This window comes from Apteryx mantelli, chromosome 5 (genome assembly GCF_036417845.1).
Source record: "Apteryx mantelli isolate bAptMan1 chromosome 5, bAptMan1.hap1, whole genome shotgun sequence".
NCBI lineage: Eukaryota > Metazoa > Chordata > Aves > Apterygiformes > Apterygidae > Apteryx > Apteryx mantelli.
In genome coordinates, this window is record NC_089982.1 from 40,477,181 (window position 1) to 40,504,103 (window position 26,923).

The 26,923-nt window shown below is 38.7% G+C and overlaps 2 protein-coding genes across 7 annotated transcripts in view; one reads left to right on the forward strand and one right to left on the reverse strand.

Annotated features, from left to right (window-relative positions):
* TMEM144 (transmembrane protein 144) overlaps positions 1–26,923 on the forward strand; it is a 66,476-nt gene that overhangs the window by 18,622 nt on the left and 20,931 nt on the right. For 5 of the 6 annotated variants that reach the window (XM_067297863.1, XM_067297857.1, XM_067297864.1 and 2 more), the window contains exon 1: positions 25,769–25,862. The exons of the other annotated variant lie outside the window; for it this stretch is intronic. The gene's annotated coding sequence lies outside the window, so the exon portion shown is untranslated. Of the gene's footprint in view, positions 1–25,768; positions 25,863–26,923 lie in introns of those variants that run through there. 6 annotated transcript variants of the gene reach the window in all.
* GASK1B (golgi associated kinase 1B) lies at positions 320–19,144 on the reverse strand. The gene is made up of 4 exons (XM_013951760.2): positions 18,024–19,144; positions 10,559–10,773; positions 5,632–5,858; positions 320–4,893 (listed from the first exon to the last, which is right to left on the reverse strand). Exons 1-4 carry the CDS (start codon positions 19,018–19,020, stop codon positions 4,686–4,688), a joined length of 1,647 nt encoding a protein of 548 aa, XP_013807214.1. The 5' UTR covers positions 19,021–19,144; the 3' UTR covers positions 320–4,685.

Below are 26,923 nucleotides of genomic sequence, written 5' to 3' on the forward strand. Positions count from 1 at the left end.
TTTCTGCTCACTGTTTTTGTCAGGAGACATTCTCAGAATGACTAAAGAAGACAGTAAATCCTAATGCTGCTGAAACTAGAAGCTCCGCTGCTATAGAGAATCCACTTAAAAAGAAAGAGTTACAAGTCTCGTGAGCAAACAGCTAGAAAATGTTTCCACAGGAAGAGCTTCATAATCTGACTTGGATTGTTTCTCTAAAGAAGCAGTTTCAAGGCCATAGTTCTTCTTAAAAAGTTAACCACATATTTTCAATAATATTTCAATAAAATGTATTATCATTTCATTATTGCAAATCAGAGGTCTGAACTGAAAAACCTGATGAAGATAATCATTTTATTTTGTATATGCCTGGACCATATGACTATAGCAGCAGAGATAGTTGTCTAAACAATTCATTACTTGCAATGATGTTTTCAGCATTGCTAATAAAAAGACAAACATGATGACTTTTAAAATGCACAAAATCCAAAAGAAAATTGAAATTCAATATCTAATGTAAAAGTCCATAAAAACATCTCAGAGTTAATATCACTGTGTCATCTGGTGGTTTAGCTCAGATTACAAACATATTGTGATTTTTCATTACAATTGTAAGTAGAAGACTTTTTATATCATACAGAAGTGTTAGCAAAAGGAGAGTTAATGCTTTCAGAACAAAAGCTTCAATGCATCCATAATAATTTTTGGTTTAAACTTCAACTTGTGTATATCCAGACTTGGACTTATACTTGCAAATAATACAATTCTACATGTAAAAAGCAAATTATATAAACCACTCATTCTTTTTTAGCCACACTGACTGCTTTATAGAAACAAGCTAAGGTTTATATACATATACATGTATGTTTGCATCGCATACACACAAATGCATGAAAGTATTCCTGGAATTGCTACTGAAAGCTTGTCCCTTAATGTACCCTAAATCTGTATTTGCTATTTTGAAACCATGGAGTTTATCTTTCTTTAATATACTGCATTATAGAATACATATAAAAAAAAGAAGAAAATTGCTCTCACAGTGCTCTGCAAAAATTTTCATGTCCTCAGCTTCTGAAACATTTAAGATTATTAACTTGCTGGCAAGTTCCTGAGGAATTTTAAGGCATCTCTGCCTGCACTACTTATATTAAGCTCAGTCTTCCAATGTTATGAAATCAGCAACCCCTCTTGACTTTCTTAGTAATTCCATTTTATGTGGTTCTGGCTTTTAGGCAGATTCAAGAATGACATAATCTTCTTTTCCCACCCACAGATTTTGGACTGTTGCCCTTGGTTACACCCTTCCGAGTAATGTGCAGCATGAATCTTTGTCTGATCCCGTATGCCCCTAAATGGAAGGCAGCCCAGCACAGACGACTAAAACACGGTTTCTTGGCTGTCTGTCGATCCCCACCATAGGTAGGGTAAGGCTTCTTTGTTTTTTTCCTATCTGTTAGTATTACTTAGGCTTCAGTGCAGGAATGTCAGTCCAATGTCATGCTCTTTTAAAAGGAAATGGGCTGATTTCTTTACAAATTTTAGTCCTTTTGCTGAGGGGAGAACAGATATCTTCTTGAACATAGTAGCAGCTAATAAACAAGCTATGCAAAGTGCTTCTTTTGTACTTTTTACTGAAACATTTATACAAATGCACTTAAAAAGTACAGAATTTTGTCACTCTTCATTTTTGCAAAAAAAAAAAAAACTTTACTATTATGTATTCATAAGCACTGTAGCAGTCATACTTTCTATTATTAACAATGCTGGATTCAAGTACCAAGCTATACAACAACAGGATAAACATTGAGGAAAAAGGGCACTTTCCAGAGTTGGTCACCAATGTTACAGAACTAGAAGTAATTTACAATCCAGTCCCACTGCCCAATCTCATGCAACGTCTCCTAACTTCCTGAAGACAATGGGAGTGCTTGCAGGAGTAAGAAATATGGCATTTGAATGCAGCATAGTGGGTAAGGCCTCTAGCTATGCATATTGTAATGCTAAGGCACCATCAGAAGATGAGAGCAGGATGCAGTGCTCTCTCACCTGTACGCCTCTGCCACTAAAAATGTCTACCAAAACCCACCATTAATTTCTTAAGGAAATTCATTTGCATGATTCCTCTCCAGAAAATCCACTCTTTACACTTAGCTTTTTCATGCTTGGTCATATTCTAAAACACTGTGCCATTATCACAGTTACCTGGACCTCCTAAACTCTGGATTACTGGGAAACAATGCTCCTGTCGAGCTTCAGGGATGTGAGAGAAACTCGTCCTTACTATGTGGCGATTACATTGTGGCTTTAAGGACTGGCACTGAAACTTCCAGCCAAATAATAAAGCATGTATCATGCTCAAGGAAGCACTAGTCCATGTCCAGAAGAAATGGAGAAGAATGCATCAAGTTATCACCACAGAAATGGATGACTCAACCTGTAAGGAAAAATATCTTGGTTTCTAATTTCTTCTCTTCTTGGGCAATGGGTCAAGTCTGATAATAACTGGGCAATATGAGAGGATGACTGGACACCAGGATGTGAGGTCTAGAGACAGAAGAGGAGAAGCTAGAAGACAGAGTTCTCATAAGACTTTTTTCATGATCAGGTAGACTGTTGTAGCTTCACTTGGTCCTCTTCTGGCTAAAATCAGGGCAGCTGAGAATCATGCCTTTATCTCACTCCTAGCAGCACGTGATAATCCAGCCAAACAGGTATCTATCAGGAAGAAAACTGAGATAGGCTAGAAAATGGGAGAAATTGATCATGACAGTCACCAAAGAGCAGAATTTATGTTAAATATAGCAGGAAATTCTTATGTGAAATGGATCCAGAGGATTACTTCTTTTGCTAGGTTCTGGTCCCAATGCAAACTACAGTACTATTTTTGTTTCCATGGTACAAATTACCTGGATAATAGTTTACAACATTTTAAAAAAGGGATAATATCTAAATCCTATAAAATTTTACTTCAGTCTTTTCAAAAAGTCCACAGCATTCTAAAACATCTTCTCAAGGCAATAGTTAAGTTCTAGGAAGTTTTTAAAAAGACAATGAATCTGGCCTTTAATGACAGAGTAAAATAAAAGATTATTTAGACAGGAAAGCTCTTGAAATTTTATTAAGTATTCTTAACTCTCCATATTATGATATCTATTGCTTCTAATAATGCAATTATTGTTAATAGCTGTTCATATACTAAGAATGAGAATCTGTTTTATCTGCAACGGAATTGTAGTTATTTAAGACATTAAATTCACCCACCCACATTAACACACACACAAAACATTCTAGTTTCTCATAATGACAAGCAATCCTGTTACACAAGTACTTCCAAAAATATTTTTAAATGTTATACATCATATATTTTGTTACTATACATAAAGACAGGAGTAGCTATGAAAGTATATAACTTTTGCCATTATCTGAAAAATTTACAGATAATAAGAGTGTTTTTAAACAGACAGGTAGAAGGTATATGTTATGATAGACTGTATCAGTTGGTACTATATTTCTGGAACAGCCATGAGACATAGGAACACCCTAAGTTACACTGTCTCAGATCAAGGCTGGGAATCCAAAGTGCTTATCCAAGGTTTTCTAACAACCTTATCTATGGGAATAGTTGGGGCCAGTCATCAGCTAGAATCATCACACAGTGGTCAATCTTAATGGAAAAGCAGAGTCTAAATTGCTGGCTAGAGCTTAGCAAACAGCACAAACAACATTTTCTGTTCTAATTTTTATGACACATCCCTATTAGGTCTGCTTTTTGATAATGTTCTAGAAAATGATTGTCAACAATGTTGCAAAACCAAAATATGTGTTCACTTAGCAGCATATTCACACAAAGCTAAAGCTGAATTCCTACACAAAGCTGGTTGTACTAAAGGATGATTCTGTGAGTAACACCCAGTTAATCAATAGACGGAAAATACCAGATGATCCATCGACTCATCAAAACAACTTGTACTTAAAATAGTACATCATAACAATGACTCATGATCAACTGCAGACTATACGGGACAGGTAGAAACTGTATTGGTCAAATGAATTATTTGTTACAGCGCATTCTCCTCACTCTGTTTCTAACTTTCCCTCATGTTCAATGGAAACATATCTGCTTTTAAAACAGCTAAATTTAGGGCTCAGGTTTCAAAAGTTCCAAATGAAATAAAATAAAATAAGCTTTAGGAAATATTGGCATTTTAGTGTTCTTAATTAAAAAGGCAAATTCCTACATTAGGTATGTTTAAGCAGGTGGATGAAATTGCAATTTTCATCTATGTGTTAAGTGCTGACAAATCTCTGTTCCCATTTAAATTTGCAATAGAAGTTTTACTGACTTGAATGAGCGAAGTTAGACTAATCCAGACTAATGTACTGAGAATTCTGCTGCTAATTCTGGAACAGTTTAACAGGAGGAGTCTTCATTGTGCATACATATTACTGCATTATTTATTATACTGTTTGGTTATTTTTCATTTCATTTCACTGGTGACATAGAACTGAGTTCACTGTGTTGAGCTGCAGCTGATATTTAAATGCTGATGCTTTTAAACTGTGTAAGTTTTCTTATTTAAAAATAAGCTTGCTGGTTTGGAAAAATAAAAATTAAATAAGCCTGTGAAGAAAATCAATTTTACTGTCAGTTTTTGCCTCATGTAATTTTTTTTAAAGACTATCTTTCAGTTAAAAACAAGAGTGTTTCATTCATTCATGGGTAATACTTTGGCTCCATGTGCGTTTATATAAGTAAGAAGAATTTTAGACCTCCTTTCTATTACATCAATAAGCTTTTCAATTCCTTTCCTGCCTCCTTGGCTCTCCCAGTATACTTTGTCAAGGAACAAAGACTGAAGCAACTTCTCACGTAAACGCTGGCTCCTCAGCACTGAAACTGCAGATTCAGGGAATCTGGAAAAGCACAAAGAAATTCATCAGTTTTGTCATCACTCTGAACTGCAATATTTATGTTGTAGTCTAGCAATCTATTCCATGAATATAAATGGTGACTCAGCAAAGGAAGTCGATGCAGGCCTGACTATATGCAGGCTAACTGTCTCTTTTACATCAGTGAGATTAATCATACATTTTTAGACACATCCTCGAGATGTATTTCACAAAATGGGGCTTTGGCTGGTGATATTTATTCCAATAACTTAATGTCCCATTCTGTTAGTTTATAGTTTGGTAACTTATGACAGTGCAAAGTGCTTACAGAAGAGCTTTCCACACTAACAAGTTTACATTTGTGGAGTTCAGTCTTTTCTGTGTTAGATCAGTCACACCTTTATAGGCGCGCAGGGCACATATCGGTTCTGCAATGCCCCTGGCAACTTGTGGATGCTGCCAGTAACATGTTAAAAGTGTGCTTAGAGTAAAAGTAGTTAAGCTTTACTAACTAACTAAACCTCCCCACAAAAAATGGTAGAAGAAACCTGGAGCTAATGCAACACTGACAATATAATAATACCTTTTAAGCAGCTTAGGGAGAAGGACAGACAACTTCTTCCCCTTCTGCTCCTAGAAACCAGGCACCCTCTGTGAACAGTGCTTTATTCCTTCTAAATGTTAAGGAGAGATTTTGCTTCTAACTGAAAAACTGAGAAAAATTTATCAGTCTTTTCACAAAGTTCATAGCTTAAAACTTACTCATTGATTCCTTGTAATATTTTGAAGTCTAGATTGTCCTCGCTTCTATCAAAGAAACCCTTATTGTCTATAAAAGCCAAGTGCCTTTGGTCATGCCTTCTCTGAACTATGTGCGTCAGCTCAACAGCATCTTGATCACTACATTTCAGCTTCAGTCCTTGCTCCATGCAGAAATCTTCCTTGAGAGGTCTGAATCCACAGCAATTTCTGTCTAGTCGATTATAGATCTGTAATCAAGTACAGCAGAATGCCAAATTAAAACAATATCAAAGCATTTGGGGCAAATTGTCACTAAAGGCATCTCTAACTAGCACAGCTGACAGGAAAACAAGCTCAGAACAATTAAAATTAAGTCAGCAGTGAAATGGAGATAAAGACATGGTCCCCATACTTCATGTACCATTAGAAGCAATTTCCCAGACTGTGTATTGTATCTGTTTTATAGCCATGACTGGACTAACAAGGTGGTAGATACAGTTCAAGGTTTTCCAAAAGGCTGTAGCTTTTATACATTCTCTCTGCTGTAGTACAATAGAAATAGCACAGCCCAACGCACATGAAGGATCTCCATTTTGTGGACTCTATTAGACTAAAAGTACACAAAAGGAAATAATTGAAAAGATTAGTAAGGGACACAGTAAAGCACCAGAAGCTACAAAATGCAAGAATGGAGCCTGCATTTATAACCTCAAAGAAGTCTCCCTGAGTTGCCTTGGGGTATATACTTTATTATATACTTTATATAGTCTAGACATCTATTGTTTCCCATGTGAACCCTTGCTTACTCATGGCACAGTACTCAGGAAGGAATGTATCTGATCTAACTTTAGTAGCGTAAATGTTAAGCATCTCTTCCGACCTAGTCATTTATGTTCTATTCATCAACAATGGCAAGAAATAGGAACTTCTGGAGCAAAGGACACTATTTTAGGATAATTGTCTAAAATGGGAAGGATAAATCACTCTTTGAAGGTGCCCTCTATTGACTAGTTGAGAGTAGATGCCTGAGAAGGTCAGGGCCCTGAGGGCACCAATGGGCTTTAATGGCCCTGAACAGCCTCACCTGGTCCCCCGCCCACACACCCTCTGCCCATGGGCCCAGAGCACCATTTAAGCTTGGGCCTGGCCCCTTGGGACTGGTCCCTCAGCCCTGCCCCGAGTTATGTTGGAGGTGTACTTGCTTCTTGTCTTGTCACTTGTTGATCCTGAATTGCTGTTTGGGTTTCTTGGCTTGACCTTGGGCCTGACCTGTTAATTGGTCCTTGTCTTATGCTCCCTGGACCACTGGTGGGACCCATTGCTGTCACCACCCTGCTCTGCTTGCCCAGCTTAAGTGCTGGGGCACTGTGCTCAGCCAGTGTGGGCACCCTCAGCTCCCGGCTTGCCTCCCCTTTGGGAGCAGCCCTGTTCTTGCTGCTTCCTGGCAGATGTTTACAGAGGTAAGGTGGATCTAAAACTTAATGAGTAGCTAATCAGTGGCTTTTTTTTTTTTAATCCTTCTTGTTCACTGTATATAGCTAACTCTTCAAACTGCTGTGAGTATGAAGAGAGTATGAAGATAGTTCACATAGATAGAAAGCCTCCTAAAATTATAGTTTTATTTCTGTGACACCAGTGAAATGAGGTGTTATGACCATTCTCCTGATATAGACCTAGGTGCATGTTAGTGCATGTCACTTTCTTCATCAAGTGAAAGGCCTAAAGTTTGATTTTTCTCAAGTGTGCAGTACTGTGGCCACTGGTCTTGGTGGCAGAGTATGTTTACAACTGTGAAAAATTTGAGAAAAGGAATAGACTTTCTTCTTTCTTTCTTTTTAGGGCAGTATTCAGCATCTTCAGGTACAAGATTCTCCATTATTTGCAGTGTTCTATTTCACTGAAATTCTCATTTAACTCGCTTCAAATTTTGCCAGAAAAATGAAGCAGAGGCCCTCCAAATAGGGTCCTTCAACATATAGTCCTAACCCTTCCTAACCACACTTCACTACACGCACTAAGTAGATGAGATCATGTTCTTAAAGATAGCATCTTTATAATATCTTGCATCATTACAACATTCATTCCAGCCTGTCCTAATATTTAATCCTTATGTTGCAACCTTAATAGTTTAACATTGATTTTTATGTCATATATTTATGTACATAAGAGGTTCAAAACTAAAGAAGCCATTTTACTTATGCTCTTATTTTACCTGAGTTCTTGTACATGGAAGGTGAAGGTCAAATGTAAGCATTTTCCAGCCTACTCCTATGTTTGAGCATTTGAAATTAGAAATTAGGCACATCCATTAATGGCACCTGGTCTATTCTTTTGACAAGAGCATGTTTAACAGAATATTTTTTACCATTACTCTGTATTTCCAAATGATTCATGAAGCACAGATTTTCTCAGAAGAATAATGTGGCATGCTTTACCAGATTACGCTTTACACTGTAAAGATATTTGTCTTGATATTCAGCCCAATTTTTTCTTTGATCAGTGTCAGACTTAATATCACTGACGTCCTCTTTAATCAACTTGAACATTTCCTCTGCTGCCTTGGTGTTTATACTCCTCCGAAAATTTAAGCCAGTTACTGTATCTCTGCAACACAGTCACTGGTTAGGTATATTACACATATATTTATTTTAATCTCGCCTCCTGAATCAGTTCTTACAACTTTCAGTTACTGTTCTCTAAATTCACTGTAGTTTATCTGCATCATTCATTCTGTACATTTGAGATCAAATCAGAGAAGAAAATCACCCCCCCATAGAAATGTATTCCTGTGTGTGGCTTTTAGTATCACTTTGCAAACAGTAATTTTCTTCTGATTCACTCCGGGAAGATTCCACAAGGGCTGTCCCTATTTTACTGATATATGCAGATTCTGAACAGGATACTGTAATTAAGTAAGGAGCTCCTGGAGCAATCTCTTAATTAAAGCTACTTTGATTTTTATGTACATAAATGTATTCACACAAACACACACATATAAACAAGGAGATGTGAGTAGGTTTCAGCCTTTTCCAATCTAGAGGTATACAGATCAATTTGGCAATAACTATGGATAGGAAGACCTCTCTGATTAAAGCCACATAACCCTTTCCCCTGAAATAATCAAAATGCTAGATTTTCATTGAAAGCCAACTGCCTGGTGGTGTGATAACAAGTCAAACATTTGTATCCAAGAGCAGTATTTGCAAGACGTCTAGTGAGTTACTAATTAACCAAAGCTTCTTAATGAATTGATACATAAAAGTATTAGAACACTGATTTTATTAGTGTTATACACTAAAGCTTTGGCATTTTTAACTCTGAAACCCTTCTTAGCATTTTTGATTGTTATTGTTTTCATGTTCTGCTGATAAACTCAACAATAAAGTCTGAGGGCATCCAGATAAATTCTTAATCTTGGAGAAATCTCAGACCCACTTTCATCCCCACTTGCTCACTTTTTGGTACCTGTTCTTGCCTGGTTGGCAATTGGAGGTGTAAAACACTCTGGATGATACCAGATATTCTTAGAGTAATTTATTTCTTTTTTTATTTCATGCATAGTCCAATCTTGTTATTTTATAATTGATCTCTCCTTCTGGCTAATAGGAGTTCTATTATGATGTTTAAAACTTCTCACAGAGACCTTAAAACTAGAAACCAGCACACAGCTCATGAAATTTTTTAAGCTATTAAACAAGAAAATGATGGCATGAAAATAGGTTTAAAATCTATGACACATTCTCTACTGTTCCTATAGGGGCATTACTATGTTTAGCATCAGTATAACCCACATATGACTTTATACCAGATTCCAAAAGTTACTTACTCATAGTGAGACTAAAGATGGAGTCATTAAACAAGTGACAATTTATTTTTAGACTAGAATTTCATGCTCTCTATATAACAAGTCTGCAAAAATATAACTCCAAAAAATGGAAACATCCATCCATTCATTCTATAAGAGAATTGAGAAGGGGGGCAGCAGGCTATGCATAAACAAAGTTGTGATTTTCCTATTTCAAGAAACGTAACTCCATTAAATTGAATTATATGAATGAATATGAATATATGAATTGAATTATATGATCAAATACAGTGCATATAAAGGCTCACTGTAGTTTTAAATACAAACAGTACTACATAAAGCAGTAAGTGCTGCAGGAGGCTCAGTCACCCAGAGCTGTTTGGCAGGCAGGGATGAACTGAAGTAATGCGATATCTCAAAGGCATAACATCAACATCCAGTCAGGTGGTCCAGTTCTTTCCTTATTAATACAGGGAGTGTGTTAAAACCCTTTACAACTGTGGTCACATACCACTGGACAAACCCCTAGTCTGGTGTTAACTGGAGAGCTAAAGATTATGCCCAGTATCTAACTGATGAAGAGCAGCCACGTTATTCATCAATTACTGCTTTGCTCTTTCCTCATATTAAATCAAATTTTTAAGTCACTTGCTAAGTTTTTAAATAGAAGAAAAATTAACCAGTATAACTGTTCTCTTGTTCCACGTTTCAGTTGACCAAAACCGAGTGTCTGAACCCTTTCTCACTCAAGAAATTACACTGGGGATAGAGGTGGGGAGGCATGAAAAAACAATGACTTATAGTTACAAATGTAGTTGAGGACTAAGTTCTATGAGAAGAACAACGTGTCCACCTCAAAGGTGCAGTAAACGGAGAACTTGAGACAAAAGTCTTTGCTTTGTCTTTTAGAAAATGAGACTTTCAAGCTCCTGACCTTTTTTCCTAATTATAAGTTGAGGTTTTGATTTTAAGTTCTTTAACATTAAGAAACCACCAGAAACAAGCTCAAACTGGGTAAATACATGTTTTCCCCAATTAAAAAAAAATAATAAAGAAATAAACTAAAGTAACTTTTCTAAAAGTCCCATTTGTGCTCAAAATGACTCTTTCAAGGGAGATATTTGCATCCAGTGAATACTTTACCTGCAGAAGAAAATCGAAGAGTGCCATCTTGGACCACTCATGATGATGGATTTCAGTACAGCCCCATTCACCCTTGGGTGTTTTACCATTCTGCCAGCATTTCTGCTTCAATAGTTGCTGATATCTCCCCCATGTTAATCTCACTGAAGAATGGGTAATGTTATCTGTTGGACTCAGTGTGGAATCCCAGAGAATAACAGGACAGGCCTGACTGTCTGAGAAAAGGAAAAATAGAATCATTACTATGTTGGAATAATGTCAGACTTGATCATTCTTTATACATCAATAATTAAAGCATTTTACAGATGTGGCAGAAAAAATGCCAAGGCCTAATAATTTGACATCCTTTGGTTAATGTGGTCTTATTTCACATCTAAAACCAGCCACCACAGGAATGGAAAAAAACAGACATTATGAATGTTTTCAGTGTACAGAATGCTTTCTCTGTTTGAAACAAGATGAATGTATAAAAATCATATACTACACCAAGCTATTAAAAATTCTGTACATATATTAAGAGCCTACAATGCCACTGTGAATCAATGCAGTAATATTCCTTTGATTCCTGTGAACTGATGATGATTTATGAGAGCTGAAAACTTGGCTCAAAGCTCTTCCTCTGTGTGGCAAAGAGACTACAAATCCTATACTCAAAGTGGATTTATTTTGTCATCTTCGGTATTTTAGGCCTCTAATGTATGATTTCACAGATCTGAAGTGATATATGAGAATGCTGGAGAGTGAGCTTAGCATGAATAAACACCTAGACAAGTATTTTTATATTACCCAGCTATAACACACATGATATGTTTTATATAGCAGATGTTTTGGCCTAATTCTTTAAGTTTGTATAAATAATATTCTGCTCTAACCTGCAATCATTAAGCACCTTAGTTTTGCTGAATTCAAGTATTTGGGGTCTGGAGTTTTTTAATAGGAAGAAACCTCTGCAAAGAATTTAAAATAAGCTTTCCCTATATAAGAACTAATAAATATATCTCACTCAATATCAAGTAACAGGCATTATGTATCTACTTGGGGAAGCGGAACTATCCTTTTAATTGCTAATGCAATGCCTCTATTGCTGCCTTAGTAACCAGGACTGACTGTTGCTTATACCCACTTTAAAACAAAGTAATTCTCTCTATTTTTAAGAGTGCAGATGGAGGCCAAAAAAAGATGCGTTGGTATACAGAGGAGGAAATATATATTGGGAAAGCTACTTGCTAAATAGCAGGTGTTGGAACACGTGCAAAGTTTTAGAATTTATTTACATTCATCTTGATCAATGAACAGGTGAGGTGGCAAGACTGAGCCGTATCCAGCAGGTCACACTACTGTGCAATTCATTGCATGGTTACATGCAGCCCAAACTGTCCTGTTATATCTTCCATATGCACACTGAACCAGAGAAGCATCTGAAAAAAAATCTTTCAGAACCTCACGTGAAGGCAATGAGCAAAACAGTGCCTTCTTTTCCAGGGGCAGTTCAGAGAAGAGCATGTTTTTTAAAAAAAAAAAAAAGATTGGTGACCAACAGCAAGGCAAGTAAGTAAAAGTTGCAAAAAAAAAAAAAGGCAACTTGTTCAAAGGATGTTGACTGATCTAAAACAAAGATAAGAAGTGATCTTTGCTCATAATTAGCAATGAATTATATATAAAGATTGATCTTGTCTCTGATGACAGAGCCTGATGGACCTCACACACAATCAAGCAGAAACATGATCAGCTTCATTAGGCAAAGCAGAAGAAAACAATCTCCTCTTCAAAACTGGACAGTAAATCTCTCTGTCGTGGCATACACATACAAGGTAGTCTTTCTCAAACCAATCCGGCATGTAGTTCCACCAGCTCTTTAACTCTCCTCCTTGTTGTCTGATGTTTCCTTAGCAACCTAGAAAATAGCTTTCTCAGCAATCTCTCTCATGATCATCAGTACTACCTTTATCAGCATCTTGCATCACCCTTTTTCCTCTGCTGAAAAATGCTGAGCATCTCTCAAATCAAGCTTATTTACTGAGGTAGCTGAATACAGATTTAGGAATTTGATCTGGGAAATCCTGGCCCTCTCCCCATCTCTCTCACTCTGGGATCTCTCCCTCTGGCTCCATCACTGACACTGTTGACTTTGGCAAAGTCAGTTTAGCTACTGGCTAAGCTTCTTTTCCAAGCTGCTTGGAGAAAGTCTATATAAACATCAGAAAATTTCACCAAAAAAAAGGACATTTTTCTTCAGAACCCAAACTGGTCTATTATTTTTATATCCCTGATAACACCTTACACAAGTATCCTTGAACTTTTCCACAAACCAAATACATCAACAGTCTTCTAAAAAACCAACATCTTTTGCCTACCCAAAAGAGACATGATAAACAATAGCAACATAAATACTTGAAAAATATGAACAATATCTTGCCAGTTTCCATTAAGATAAAAAAAAATTCTTAAAAGACCAAGGCTAAATACAGGAAATGTTTGTGATTCAGAGGAAATGGAAGCAAAAAAGATGAGCCAAAATAAAACCTTTCGACTTCGTAATATAAACCGAATTACAGGAATATGGAACAGCAGCTTCAGTAAAAAGCAGTAACTCAAACTGCTGACACTCACAGGAAAAACATGAAGATGCTGAATAAAAACAGATAAGGGGTTTGATTAAAGGCTGTGTGAATTAGCTTTACCCCACTGAAATTCTTCTGATTCAAACCTCCTGAGGACAGAGCTGAAGTTAACCGGGCAATGAAAAGTACAGCGTAGCTGTGAATCAGTTGGTACAGCAGAGATCGAGGAGGTTCAGCACCTTTGAGAGTAAGTCCAGTGTGTTCTGGTGGGCCTCTTTCCTAATCAGTCTTATACAGTAGCACAAAGGTTTAGTGCTTTTCTGTTGCTGCAGCTGGATTGCTGCTCTAGGCTACCCAAGGATGCCACTGCCCTCTGGTAGTGCAGTACCCAAAGACTGAAATAACTTCTCGGAAACCCACCATAAGAAAAGGAAATGTTAAGAGGTACCTAGTGAATCTTGCCCAATGCTGGTTAACTTGATTTTTTTGCTTTTCATCTGCCATTTAGATACATATACCTAGTTAGATTTGTAAAATTGCACGGAAAAGATTTTCAAAACTGGTATTGTAACCATCTTCCTGGTAATTCATCTGGATTTTTAAGCATCAAAATACTTCTAAAAATGTTAGGCCCATTAGGAGCCACTGACTCAGGGTATTCTAAATTGAGTAAACTTAACACAGGCACAATGTCATGTTGCTGAGGCTAGAGTGCCCGAGGTACTCGCACTGCTACATTCACAGTTAGTTAACGTATCACTACATAGCTTCTTCCACAGAGGCATCTAAGACATCCATATTCCACTGTGGATGGGTTGTATGTTTCTTAACATTTACAAGAGCATCTATGTAGTTACTCTTGCATATCTAAAGCATTTTCTCTAACTTTCTCCCAAGAAAAATATTCTCAAATATGCCCAAAAGACCCTCAATAAGAAGAGCAAATCTTTCAAATGATACTTACAGCTCTATCTCAAACTCGTCTCTCGCTGTAGTACAGTACAGTTTACCACTGCCACATTTGAAAGAAATACATATATATTTTTTTTTGCCCATGGGTAGTGGGCAATTGGTTTTAGGGGATAATTTAGTGTGGAAGGATGAGAGGGACTAACATAAAGAGCTTAGAGGAAGGAGAATTATACATAATAAAACACGGTTTGAATTTGAGAGCTTGTTTTAGGTCAAGTTTTGAGAGAGAAAACATGGAAGAGAAACAGAAGGTTCAGCAAAGATAAGCCATTTGTTTTTTTTTCTTGCCTCTGTACCTTATTTGAAACTATTCTCTCCTGCATGCATGTGGATGTCCAAATTGAGGAATGTGTGAAATGTGCACCAGTTGCGCTCTAGACTATGGGCTGCCTTATTGTCTGTACATGGAGTTCTTTACTCAGGGGAAAAAAAATATTGGGGATATTTTTGGTACCTCTCTGAAGGGTACAACATTATGGGCATAAGTTGTTTCAGGTCAATAAACAGAACCTGAACAAATCAATTGAAGCATTTTGGAACAATCTGGGGTAAAGGCAGTGTTAGTTTTCCTTATTCTTTGCCCTGATATTAATAACTCATAACATCTTTGCCTGCTTTTGCAGAACTTTTGATGGGGTGGTAAGGCCAGGCTGAGAGTGCAGACTGTAACAGAGAAAATCCATGGTCCCATTTATCATTATATAGAGGCCAGTAAAGCAAAACGACAAGTATGATCAATAGAGCCATCTATCACACCTGTGCCTTTCATATATTTGCACAAAACTAACCATGAAAGGTGTTACTCAAAGGAATAGCTTCTTGCACATTTTAAAATAAAAGCTGTTCTAAGCAAACAGCAGTTTCAATCTTCAGCCAAAAAAGCCCCACTGAACTGAGTACACCTGTGCTTATTCCTCTCAGCACAGGATCAACCATATTTAGTCAAATTCACCATACCAGAGAACTCTGGGTGCTGGGCAGCATGTGGGTAACTCAGTCCCTAAGCAAGAGGTGTAATTCAGCAGTAGGTTTGTGCTGACCTATGAAGCTTGGCCGTGGCGCTAGGATCCGAAGAGCCGGAGTCCCTCCCTCCTGCTGCCAGATGCAAAGCCAGGGAGCACCCGCTGCAGCTCATCTTGCTTCAGCGGTGGCTCAGGCCCTAACATTGACATCATCCTGCTCTGAAAATGCTCATGCTGATTTAGAAACAACCTGTGCAGTCATTTTACTTAGCTTCTGTGCAAATTCATTACGGTCAGACTGTGATTTCAAGCTGTGACCCCAAGCACAGTCACTTAAGCAAGTCTCTTCTGTTTCTTAGGTTTGGATGATTAAGTAATGATTCTCAGTCCTTTGGTATTAATGTGACTGTCCCAAAACTGGGACACACAAAAGTCGTCTACCACTTTTTCCATAATAGATGACAGTTTTATGATAACTTCTTGTTGCTTTACAGGCCAAGCCTTATTTGTTCTTAGCTGTTATGGGGCTCACAAAATTCCTCACACTTTGTATTTAGCATTGCTAATAATTAATATCTGCTTGCATATGCCCAGAATCATAATTTCTTAGTTTGTAACATGGAATTCTAAAGGGCTTCACCCATCTGTATTCCTCAGGCTTTTCACATGTGGCCAATCAGTCATAAAAATACGAGTGAAAGAGTTATCATACCAGATTTTCCCATCCATGTAAGGTAGATAAGTCATAAAAAAAAAATATCAGTTAACACTGCAAAGGGTTTACAATTAACTAGGGAAGGCCAGTAGACAGAAGAGTTGCATGCAGTATTATGCCAGACTTTTTAAAAAGTCAGTGGGGGAATTGTGGGAATAAAGGAAGCCAAATCTGTATGGGGATTTACTAAGTGCTTATTTGAAAGTGCTTTTGACAAAATGAATGACAGTTTTGAGAAGCCCATTTTTTAAAATTTTAATGCTACATCAAACATGTCTCATTATATCACATCACAACTGAGGCAAGCCAAAGGGATGTGTCATGGAGAGAGATATGTCAGCCCAGAAATTGTGTACATACACATGCACAGTCTCTAATCCTGCATTGCTTTCTTTCCCTATGAATAATCATGATTCACACGAGCAGCCCTGTAAAAACATTTGGAGTGCCCATCTAAACTTGAATGCATGTTATAGAAACGAACTTGTTAACTGTTCATATTGGTTTTAAGGACTTTTTTTGTTCATTTTCACAAAGATGTTTTCTATTAAAAAATATATAGTTAATTTATGCTGAATAAAAGTATGCAAATGTTAATGAGCTCAACTAGATAGTAGGCATCTGAGCTTCAGCATGTTTCCAGTCTAAAGGAATGGAGAGAGACAAGGTACAGTAACTGTTCCAAATCCTCTCTTCACCCTTTAGCTGGAAAAAATGAAACGGGACCGAAATAATGTTATTTCTCTTCTCATCACCTAGCAACACTCTTCTTGCTATAGGAACATAACCAGTTACGAGGAAAAGAGAATTAAAGAGAGCAGAATGACTCTCCCTCTGTCCCAGACAGCTCCAAATATGTTGAAGGGTGAAAGACGTTAAGCAACCCAATGCACAATTAGCCTAATAGAAATTTTCAGGGGGCTTGCAGTCTGTCATCTGTACAGCCACGCTGTGCACAATTCCTCTAATTGAACTACCTTAATTCCTTATGACAGCTCTATAGCAATATATCTTGTTCCCCAAAATAAACTGTGCATAATGTATCTTCTATGCTCTGCAAGTATTAATAATATTCAAAAGCCACCAAACTGTTATTCCTAGAGATTCATTCACATTGCTGTACAGGCTGCCAAAGGGAAGGTTTACAAAGCAGGAACAAATCAGAGGTCACTAGGTCCTCTTCTAGCTATCAGATTTTAGAAAGTCATTCTTGCTTTACTCTTTCTTTGAAGAAATACAGACTAATATTGAAAATATTTTGTAAAAGCTAATTTCAGCAGCAAGAAATTAACAGCAAAAACAAATAGCTACCCACTTTAGCAATGATTTGTTAAAATACAACGTAGCCCTTTTGGATTGTGATTTGTGAGGTATAAAAATAGCAGTTAGGCTGAAGACATATTTAACAACATAGCAATGTTAGAAGTAGGCTTACTTCTATCTCACATTGCTTGTCTGGAATCTATCTTTAATTTCAGTTTAGGACAAAAAAAATCAAGCTTTTAATTGAAATCTGTTTACATCAGTCACGCTACAAGCATATTCCAATGTCTATTGTGTATATTTCTTTGTCTACATAATATACATGTGTAGATATGTGTAATGAGCCTCAAAATGTCAAGCAGGATGCACTGAGATATAATAAATTTTTTGAATTATCAGGGGGGAAGGATGAACTTTTTTTATGTTTCAGTTCCTGGAGGCATTAGTATCATCAGAGTTGCATCAACCTAATTCAGGAACTCCCCCTACCTCTCAGAGTAGGTTCTCTGACTAAATACAAAACTTCTTTCCTACCATGTATTTGAGAGAGATGAATTCTTGTGCTCACTTTCAATAATATTTTGTTAAAGTGACATTTGAGAAAGAAGAAAACATAACAAAAATATTCAGAAATACCTATCAAATCACATCAAATATTCTTCTGGCTTTTTTTTTCACCAGTTTCTCTTTAGTCAGTACGTACAATATGGTGTTACTACAAATGACCCCCTTCTTTTCTCATTCCAGTCTTTTGTAGAGGGTAAATTGTTACTGCTCTCAGCAATTCAGTTATTCTGACGGGTATAAACTTCAGGGTATTGCATCTCTTTGGACCGGAAAATACCACTGCAGAAGTTATGTACGTACAGATATCAGCTTTATTCCCTTGTAACAGTAGGATTAGTTCTCAGCCTAGCAGGAGTGTTAATGTAGGAAGGGGAGGGAAACCTCAGCACCCCATCTGGAAGCTGAAAATCATAGGAATGCATTACCTGGGAAGAACTCCGATTTCCTGCTTACAGAAGGTAAGCTCCTGTTTAGCCCCAAGATCCTATCCAAATGAAAGGCAAACACCTCACTCATGTCAAGGGGTCTTTTGATGATGCCACAGCACCCGTGATTACAAGCAGTTCCTGGGGTGTGGGAACCCCTTGCAAATACTACCAGGACTTCGTTATGAGAAGGTACTTCTTGGATACTCTCTATCGGAGCATCTGCCAGCATATGCATGCTTAGGATGTCGTCTTTGCTCAGCCAAGAGGGAGAGCTCTTGCTGTAAATCCTGATGTTACTTTCCTGAGCCTGGGGCTGTGCCTTTATACCTCCAGAAATCCCCCCAGGTCTCCAGTGACCCCTCCCCCTGATTGCCATTTCTTTATCCCTGTGTTCATCCAGTTGGTGCCGCCTTGTCTCTGGAGCTATTGCTGCTCCCGCTGTGCCCGCAGCACGCATGGCCCTTCCCGGCTGTTGGCCAAAGGCCTCTTCCTGGCCGGTGAAAGTAGCTTTTGGAAAGTGCTGCCCATAGGACAAAGGGATGGCATGTTTCTTCCTGCGCTTTGGCTTCACGGTGCCTCTGATATTGGCAGGCTTGCTGCGCTTGGACCGCAGGGTGATATAAACTACATTGGGTGGCACTGAGGTCCCATTGCGACCCAGCTGGGGTTCCTGGAAATTGGGTGGTGATAGGGTGCCATCCAGCGGGATGCCCAGAAAAGGAGTTTGGGCTGCATCTTGGAGACTTCTGGAACTGGTCTTTGAGTGTCCTCCTTTGTGCTGGGGTAAAACATGACCCACTTGACTGACGAGGAAGCCCAGGTAGATCACACAAGCTGTGCCCACTAGCAGATTCCTCCTTGTCCTTGGGCGCCTGCAAGTCCAGAGCCTCAGCACTCGTGGTGGGCACAGGGGGCAAATTAACCAGTTTTTGGTTTTCCCTGGCTGATCAAAGAAGGTCATTTCTCTAGCGAATCCACATGATGAAAACAGCATAAAGTCTTCAGTACATTCCAGCCAGGATGATGATGCATGATTTCCCTTCCCCGATTTCTACTTCACCTTCTCCAAATAGCTTCCAGCAAGGGTGATGGACAGAGGCTACTGATATGCCCGGGAATGTGTTTAGTACTAAGGGTGCTGACACTCCACCTCAACAAGCTGTTAAATTCTTATCAACCGCCACAGGGGAAGTGATTGGCTTCAGAGAATGAATGGAGGCAATTACGTAAGCAAAGTTTACTGACTTGTGGTCTAAAATAGCTGAAGTTCTCCTTTGAAACTGCTAAAAAGAAAAGAATTAGTAGGAACATTTCATTATTCACGTAAGTAATACAGCATCTGTGAATCTAATATCTACGAGACACAGAGAAGTTCTAGATGAGACAGCCAGTATGCATCTAGAAACGTGCTAGTATACATCTTTCACTTTCTAATTACAGTATTAATTAAATGCCAACATCATGAAATATAGGCTTAACTGGCAATCTGAGTTGTATTCCAACATTAGAAGAAAAGCTTGTCAAACTCAGATCATCATTATCTTTTTCTTATGAGACAAAGTCCTCACTAAACCTCATGTTATATGTTAATGATGTAAATTATACAATATTAACTAACCAGTAACTATAGCAGTTTAATATGCACATATTCACAAACTGAAAAATATATTAGCAGTGCCAAATTTCCCTGGTTTAATATGAATACAATTCATACACTTCATAAGCCCAAATTAAAGATGAAAGATGGTTAATCTTTACAGACTTGTGAAGCCATAAAATAGGATCTGGCTATAGTTTTTCAAAAAAAATGAGTGGCTTATACATCCTCTCAAAGAAACAAAGCTAGAGTAAGTACACTTTGTATACTTATTATAAGAAAAAAAAAACTCTTACCTATTCAGCTTGACTCATCCTTTGTTCTGGTAAATTCCTTAGGTTAATACAAATAACTTAGCTGACGTTCTCCAAGTATTCTAGCACATACTTCATTTTTAAGTATGGTCTACATTTCAGGTATTTCATTGCAAGTTAAACACTGGTAGGAAGCTAATTGTACTGAGAGGTTGTTTGCATATGAACTGCTATAAACTTACATGAACCTCACGTTATAAAAAAAAGAAACTTCTATTTTAAATTCTGTAATGAAAAGTCCTGTGAAGTATGTGCCTTCTAAAAGTGCATTCCATCCATTTCTAACTCCTGAGGGCCCTCTAGTGCACTGCATGCAAAAGTACTGAAGAAATTCCCACTTTCTACAGTTAAAAAAAAAAAAAAGGCCCTTGGAATTTTATAGCATTTGAGAATCATATGTTCTTGTGTCAAAAACGAAAAAGAGATAGTGGCTTTTAAAATCTCATATAAAATACACTATTAAGCAGCTACAGAGTGTGCTTTCTATTTGTGCTTTCCAAAACGAGACATAGTGTTGTCACTATACAGACGGAAAACTTGAGGCAGGGAGAAGTTAAGGGCTTGCACAGGATTAAACAGTGAGACAATGGCAAAGCTATGACTTCTGAGTCCTCGCCTCGTCTAAATATGAAATAATAAAATGTATATGTTTGCTGTAATTCAAGCTAATAGAGAAATTCCCATTTCCATAATTAATACCAAGGGAAATATGTCCCTAATGAACTAGTTTATGTTTCAGATGCATCTAATTTGAGTTTATAAAACTTCATTTGGGTGGATTTTTTTTTCATTGGCCATCACTTTTCTTCACTCTTTGTCTAAAATGTGTACTGTGGAGTTAAGAATTCCTCATACCTGCCCACCACCATGAAAAGAGCCTTCATATTACCTGCTTTTTCCAAAGCTGATTTCTCAGGGAAAAGGGGATTGTAAGAAATCTCCCTGGCCACTAAAGCTCTTTCTCTCTTTTCTAGTTCAAATTTGACTGAAGCGATGTTTCCCAAACAAGAAAGATTAATTCAAACAAACTCTAAATTGAAGTGTATCAATAATATCAGCACGTATGTGGCTGCTGTTGCTTAACAAACCCCTGTTACACTGTTTTGCACTTTAAAGGAGTTGCCAGAGATGCACATTATTAGATCAGCTTAGACTCTTGGGGCTCCCTCTAAAAGAGGAGCAGTCATTAGTGAGGGGCACCAGCTTTCCGGCCCATTTGATCACCAGAGCACTATAAATGGCTCATGGCGAGAACTGTCTCCTATATTCCAACTGGTAACAGCACAGGCTGCAAAATATCAGCAAAGTTATATGGCTAAAACCAGAGAAAATAAGGGTAATTAGGTACTGCAACCTGACAGTAGAATTTCATGCATATTTACATATAAGCATGCAGAAAATACTTGAAATGCCTAAGATATGCTCATACCTTTAAGGTTAAATAATGCAAAGTAGATAGATCTTTCCGTTATACCTTCTGGATTCTGTGTTGACTTACAGTGACTTTGACAGAAAATAATTCAGCAAGAAGCTTTTACTCCACTGTATTTCTTTCAAATGTCTTAGAATTATTTCTAATTTTTTACCTTCTATTGCTATTGGCACTGAGTCACTTGGGTTAGATAAATTATTACACTGTTTTACAATGTGCAGTTCTTCCATGTAGACAATACCATTACCCAACCATTACAATCAAGCAGTGCTGAAACCCAGCCAATTTAAGCTACTAACAGTTTATTTTGCTATAACATTTCTAAATTTTGTAACCTATACAATCTTGCTACTATAACTCTTTAAGAGATTATTTGGAGGGGAGTATAAAAGGGTGTAGAGTAATGTTTTTCACTCCTGATTTTCTTCCCTAGAAATTTAAATATGTGGTCCCACTGATGCACAGTGTTGATTGCTGAGTTTTCTTGAGGTTTTTAAAATGTGACTATAGCAATAATATTTCCTTTATTTTTCATGTTCATAACAGATAACTCATTCTTTAAATGTTGTACTGCTAAAGTGTTTGGAATGGAAAGTGGATGGAATTCAACAAAATAGAAATATCCTGTATATGTAATATCCTGTTAATTTAAGAGATATTTGCCTCTAACTTTCATATCTGGATCTTTAAAAGATAACATATCAAGACACATTCCCTTTTTCAGCTCTTGTGGTGTACAACTCCACTAACCTTCTAGATTTCACAGAATAATCAAGGGTGGAATGGCTATGGATTTGTTTGAAAAACAGACATTTCTCTGTGTTTCAGAGGACACAAAGAAAATGTTTGTTGTTCAGGTTGGCAGTATTCTTTCTTCTAAATCATTACTAACCCAAAGCTTTAATGGAGCACTAAAGGGCATTGCTGAGCTGAAAGGATACCTTCTCTGTGGTCATAAAAAATTTCAGAGCAATTTTTTGAAAGAATAGACTGAACAATGCCGCTTGTCTGACCAAATTCCAGTCTAGGTTATTGTACTTTGCCTACCTATATTTAGCCTGTAATGTCTGTATTTATTTTTTGCTCTAAACTATTTTTGTGATATTGCTGTCTGCATCCATTAGAGTCAACTTCTTCTCATGTCACTTCTTTATATACCCATATTCCATGGTCAGTGTTATCCCCTTCTAAGTTTAGGGGCACAAGAATATCAAAACTAATATGGGAGAATAGCAATGGAGGGAAGAGAGGAATTTAAGAAGTATTTTCTAGTCCTTTTCATTCCTGGATTCTTGGGCATAGCTTTGAAAATGTAAATGAATAGTCAAATTACACATTTGCAATTATTTTCTTCTGCTTTTTTTTTTTTTTAAAAAAACTTCTTAAATTCTGGCCAACTTATGGGCAGCATGAGCAGCATGAGCAGTATCCCTGAGCAGCATCCTGCAGCAGGTGAGTGCACTCAGCCAATGACCAAGAACCACAAGCTCCTGCTTTCTGACTCATGTGCTGGCAACTGAAAACAGCACCATCCAGTCACTTAAACTCTCTGCTCCAGTTTCAAATCTCTGAAACTGGAAGGACAGTAGTAAACCATTTTTTGGAAATAATGAAGATTCACTAATACACCAGCAGGTTCTTAAAACCTCCTGTTCATGTGGTTTACACATAAATCATCCTCCCATATGCAATTTCTTATAGCCTTTTATCTTTTTCATCTGTTTTCATCCTTTTTAATCCTACCAATGCAGCCTCTTCCTTCTCATCCGAATTATTTTTCATGCTCCTTTCCTACAACATCTGTCCTAGGTATTCCTCTTCCTTCTTTAATATAGATTAAGTACAGACTTTTGAGGTAATGAATACTGTATCTGAAGAACTAAAGATAAATGCAAAGTACAGAGGAAACCATTCGTAACAACACAGCAATACAATATTATTATTAATACAATGAGCTACCTAGCAGCCAGTATGTTTCCCTCCACAATGCCAGAACGTATGACAATTTTTAAAAGTAACAGTTCTGTATTTTAAAGCAATATAGCTTTTATTTCTCCATCTTAATCTTACTTCTTGCTCCACTCAGTCATATCAGTTTTAAGAGATATGGGATTTTAAAATGATCACTTTTTAAATCTTCCAGTATGTCCCAGTTTGTTTTTTTCCATTATAGTCATTACTGCAGAAGGTGCTCTGATTTGGCAAAGAACAAAATATTCTCTGTGCTGGTTTGTAGAGAATTTTGCAACAAAAGACGATCTTTACGTGTACAATATTGTTAGGTTCATAGAAGGCTCCAAAATCTGAAGCATGAATGTTGTCATTTTCCATGTTAGTAAATATCAAGGACTTCCTTTCCCATACACGTTTCACCTCCAGCAGTCTAGGATTTCAAGGAAGCCAAACAGCACAGATCAATGATTTAGAATCTCTCCATATTTGACGTGTTTCATTTGCACTGTCAGTACTGTTTCAGGTTCAGTGTTGATGAGGGAAACAACACAGCAAAACTTGCATGGTTTGAAAAAGCAACAGGGAGGAATAGATGCATATCAGTCCAAACAGGATGGAGAACTGATTACCGATAACTCCTTTGAGATCTATTCTTCCAAATGAAACCAGAGACAAGATTTTTGGTCACAACACATTGTTCAATATCAAGAGTATTCTGAGGTCAAAACTCAAAACACCTCTTTCTCCCTGGACATTTGAAGGAATGTCATTTCATGCTAGCTTCATTACTGTGTGTACACTTGTTTTCTACATGCAGGTAGTTCAGTATGAGAGATGAACATTTTGTATTAAATATTCTTAATAAATAATGTAACATGTAGACTCATACTGCCCTTAGAAAAAAAAGCATTTCTTTTTCTCCAAGCTGCATTTGAGATTATAGTATGGGATGTTGTTCCTCTTGGATGCACTACAGCTAAACTGTTTCCATAGAGACATTCTGCAGTTCATCTCTCTAAATGTGACATGTACAGACATTTATGTTAAAATGATTGATGTATGATACAGTCTTAGCTTTACAGAGTATATGGGCCTGAGGAATTACTCCCAAGAAAAGCTGTATATCATTATTACAGATAATGCAATTTGATTTTCAAAATACAAAGCATTACTTTTGAAGATTTGTGCTGTGTTTTCAAGGAGATGGATTGAGCTGCCCTCTGGAAAGTATACTCCAAAAGGATAGAGAGAAATGTTTGCTTCATGACTAAACATCCTGACTAATAGTCTATGCTTTAATTGGTCTGGGTCAAATCCTTACAGGGAAATCTGCAAAAATCTCTTCTTGACGTTCTGCAAAAGATTTTATCACTTGGTTTTAGTACTTGTATGTTATGGGGGCTTCCCAGACTAACTTCTGTACTTTGAAAAATCTGCTCTGTGGTGGCTGCCCAACCTGGTTGCCCTAATTTAGCAGGGAGCCAGCCACCAATATTTTCCATGCCTTCCTGCTTATAACACGAGCAGTAGCCACTGCCTTCTCTCCAGACAGCAAGTTTCTAAATGTCACTGCCTTCCTACGCGCTGGCAACGCTCAGCACGCTCTTTCAGCCCTCTTTGCCTTGTAGGGACTACATCACCACCCGAGAAGTTCTTGAGCTGCTCGGGAGGCCTCAGACCAGGCTGACGAAATTCGCTGCTTTTGCTTGTCGTCTCAGTCTGCCTTCCAACGAGGGAGGAGTGCATTTGGTCCTGGGCACTGCCACTGGGACACCTGAAATCAGGGCGCCTTTCTGCCACGTGTCATATTAGGACAGCAACGCTGGCCTCACTCCAGGCATTATGAAAATAAAAACTCCTGAGGCCCCAGTTACCGCAGCCGTCAGCACAGCAGAAAAATCCACCAGGAAGCTTACACTACCATCTTCCCAGCTGCGCAGAAATAGTCCGCTAAATATGACTTGAAGTGGTGTGCTGAATTAGGAAAAAATACAGTACTGAGTTCAGTACGAAGTGCCTAAAATAGGGTATTCGGCCTGCACACCCACAGGGGCCAAGGATGCAGTGGGAAACCTCACTTCTGCCTCCTGACCTTGAAGTGACCACGTTTGCAAGCTTAATATCCCCACACAACGTCGGTCTGTGAAATACGCAGGTGAATCTTCACTAAAACGTAGGATAAAACTAAAAGGCTCATCAGATCCCGTTTAAGTCGGGGGGGAGGGGGGGGAAGGGTTTCACGTCGTGAGCGCCTATTTCGACATATTTCACGACCGCCAGCGGGCAGGTTTGGCCCCGGCGGCGGCCTCCCGCCACCGCCATGACGGCTCCGCGCCCGCAGCCCCGGCGCCGGCGCCGCCATTACGGGGCGGCCGCCGTGGCGGCGATGCGCCCTGGCAGTAATGGCGGCGGGGTGGGGGCTGGGGGAGGCGCAGCGCCGCGACAGTAATGGCGGCGGGGGAGCACGGCGCGCACCGCGGGGGTGGAGGTGGGCCGCGGAGCCAGCCCGTGCGGGAAGCCGGAGCGGCGGGGACGGGCTTGTGAGTAGCTAGGGTGGTAGAGCCAGCAGGGACTTGCACGGGGGTGTGCAGGCAGCAGCGCCGTAGCGAGGGCAGAGCACGCAGCGAGAGGGGGGTCAGGTCTGAGCTGGCTCACACAGAGCCTGCGGTAGCGCTTCTGTAAGGAAAAAGCGGCCGTCGTTCTGCGTGCAAGGATATTTGCCGCCTTAAATCAGTGTTTCGGGGTGGGAGGTCGCTGTTGCGAGGCCCCTCATAACCTGGCTGGTGCTTCTGGCCGACGAAGGGCGAAGGGGGCCACGTTTTGGGGGGGGGGGGCGGCGGGGCGGGGCGGGAGAGCGCCGAAACTGCCCCCCTCCGCTGCAGAGGTTACCTAGCGAACCAGTCAGGGAAATTTTTAGCTGAAGAGCGAATTTCCGAGCTTCTCCTCAAGGTGTTGTCGAGTTGCCGAGCACTTAAGACGTGAAGTACTGCCTCTCGCGGCCGCGCTGCCGGCCGCCGCAGGCTGGGGTCATGTCCTGCTCTGAGTGCGTTTCTGCTCAAATCGTGGTATAAATTTCGGCTTGGTGTTAAGTAGGAGAAGTAAAATCTGGCTATGTAGTGAGCTCACCTGCTTATTTTTCCTTGCTGTTTGATACAGCGTCCTGAAAATACTGCCTGAAGAATTATCTATCAAAAACATGCATCTTAGTGAAAAGAGGAAGCATTTTTCTAGCAACTGGTGAGGTTTCAGCATCACGTGAGAATATGCCTTCTCAGAAATGACAGGGATCTCCTAAAATAAGCATAAAAATACCTGGCCTTAATTGCAAATAGATTACAGGAGAAACATGCAAATAAGTTGACAATATGGCATGCAGCCTCCAAAAATACCTGCTCAATTAGCATGAGCAGTTTCTTTCAGATCTTGGCAATATTTTGGGTCTGCCTTCAGAGGAAAGCGCTCAAGGATTTCATGCTTGTATGCAAAGAGCACAGCAAGCTGTTGTTGCCGCATTAAGTGAGCATCATAATTTGTCATTCTCTTTACCCAAAGGAATAAAACGGTGGGATATTTCTGAGGAAACCATGAAAATACAGAACAC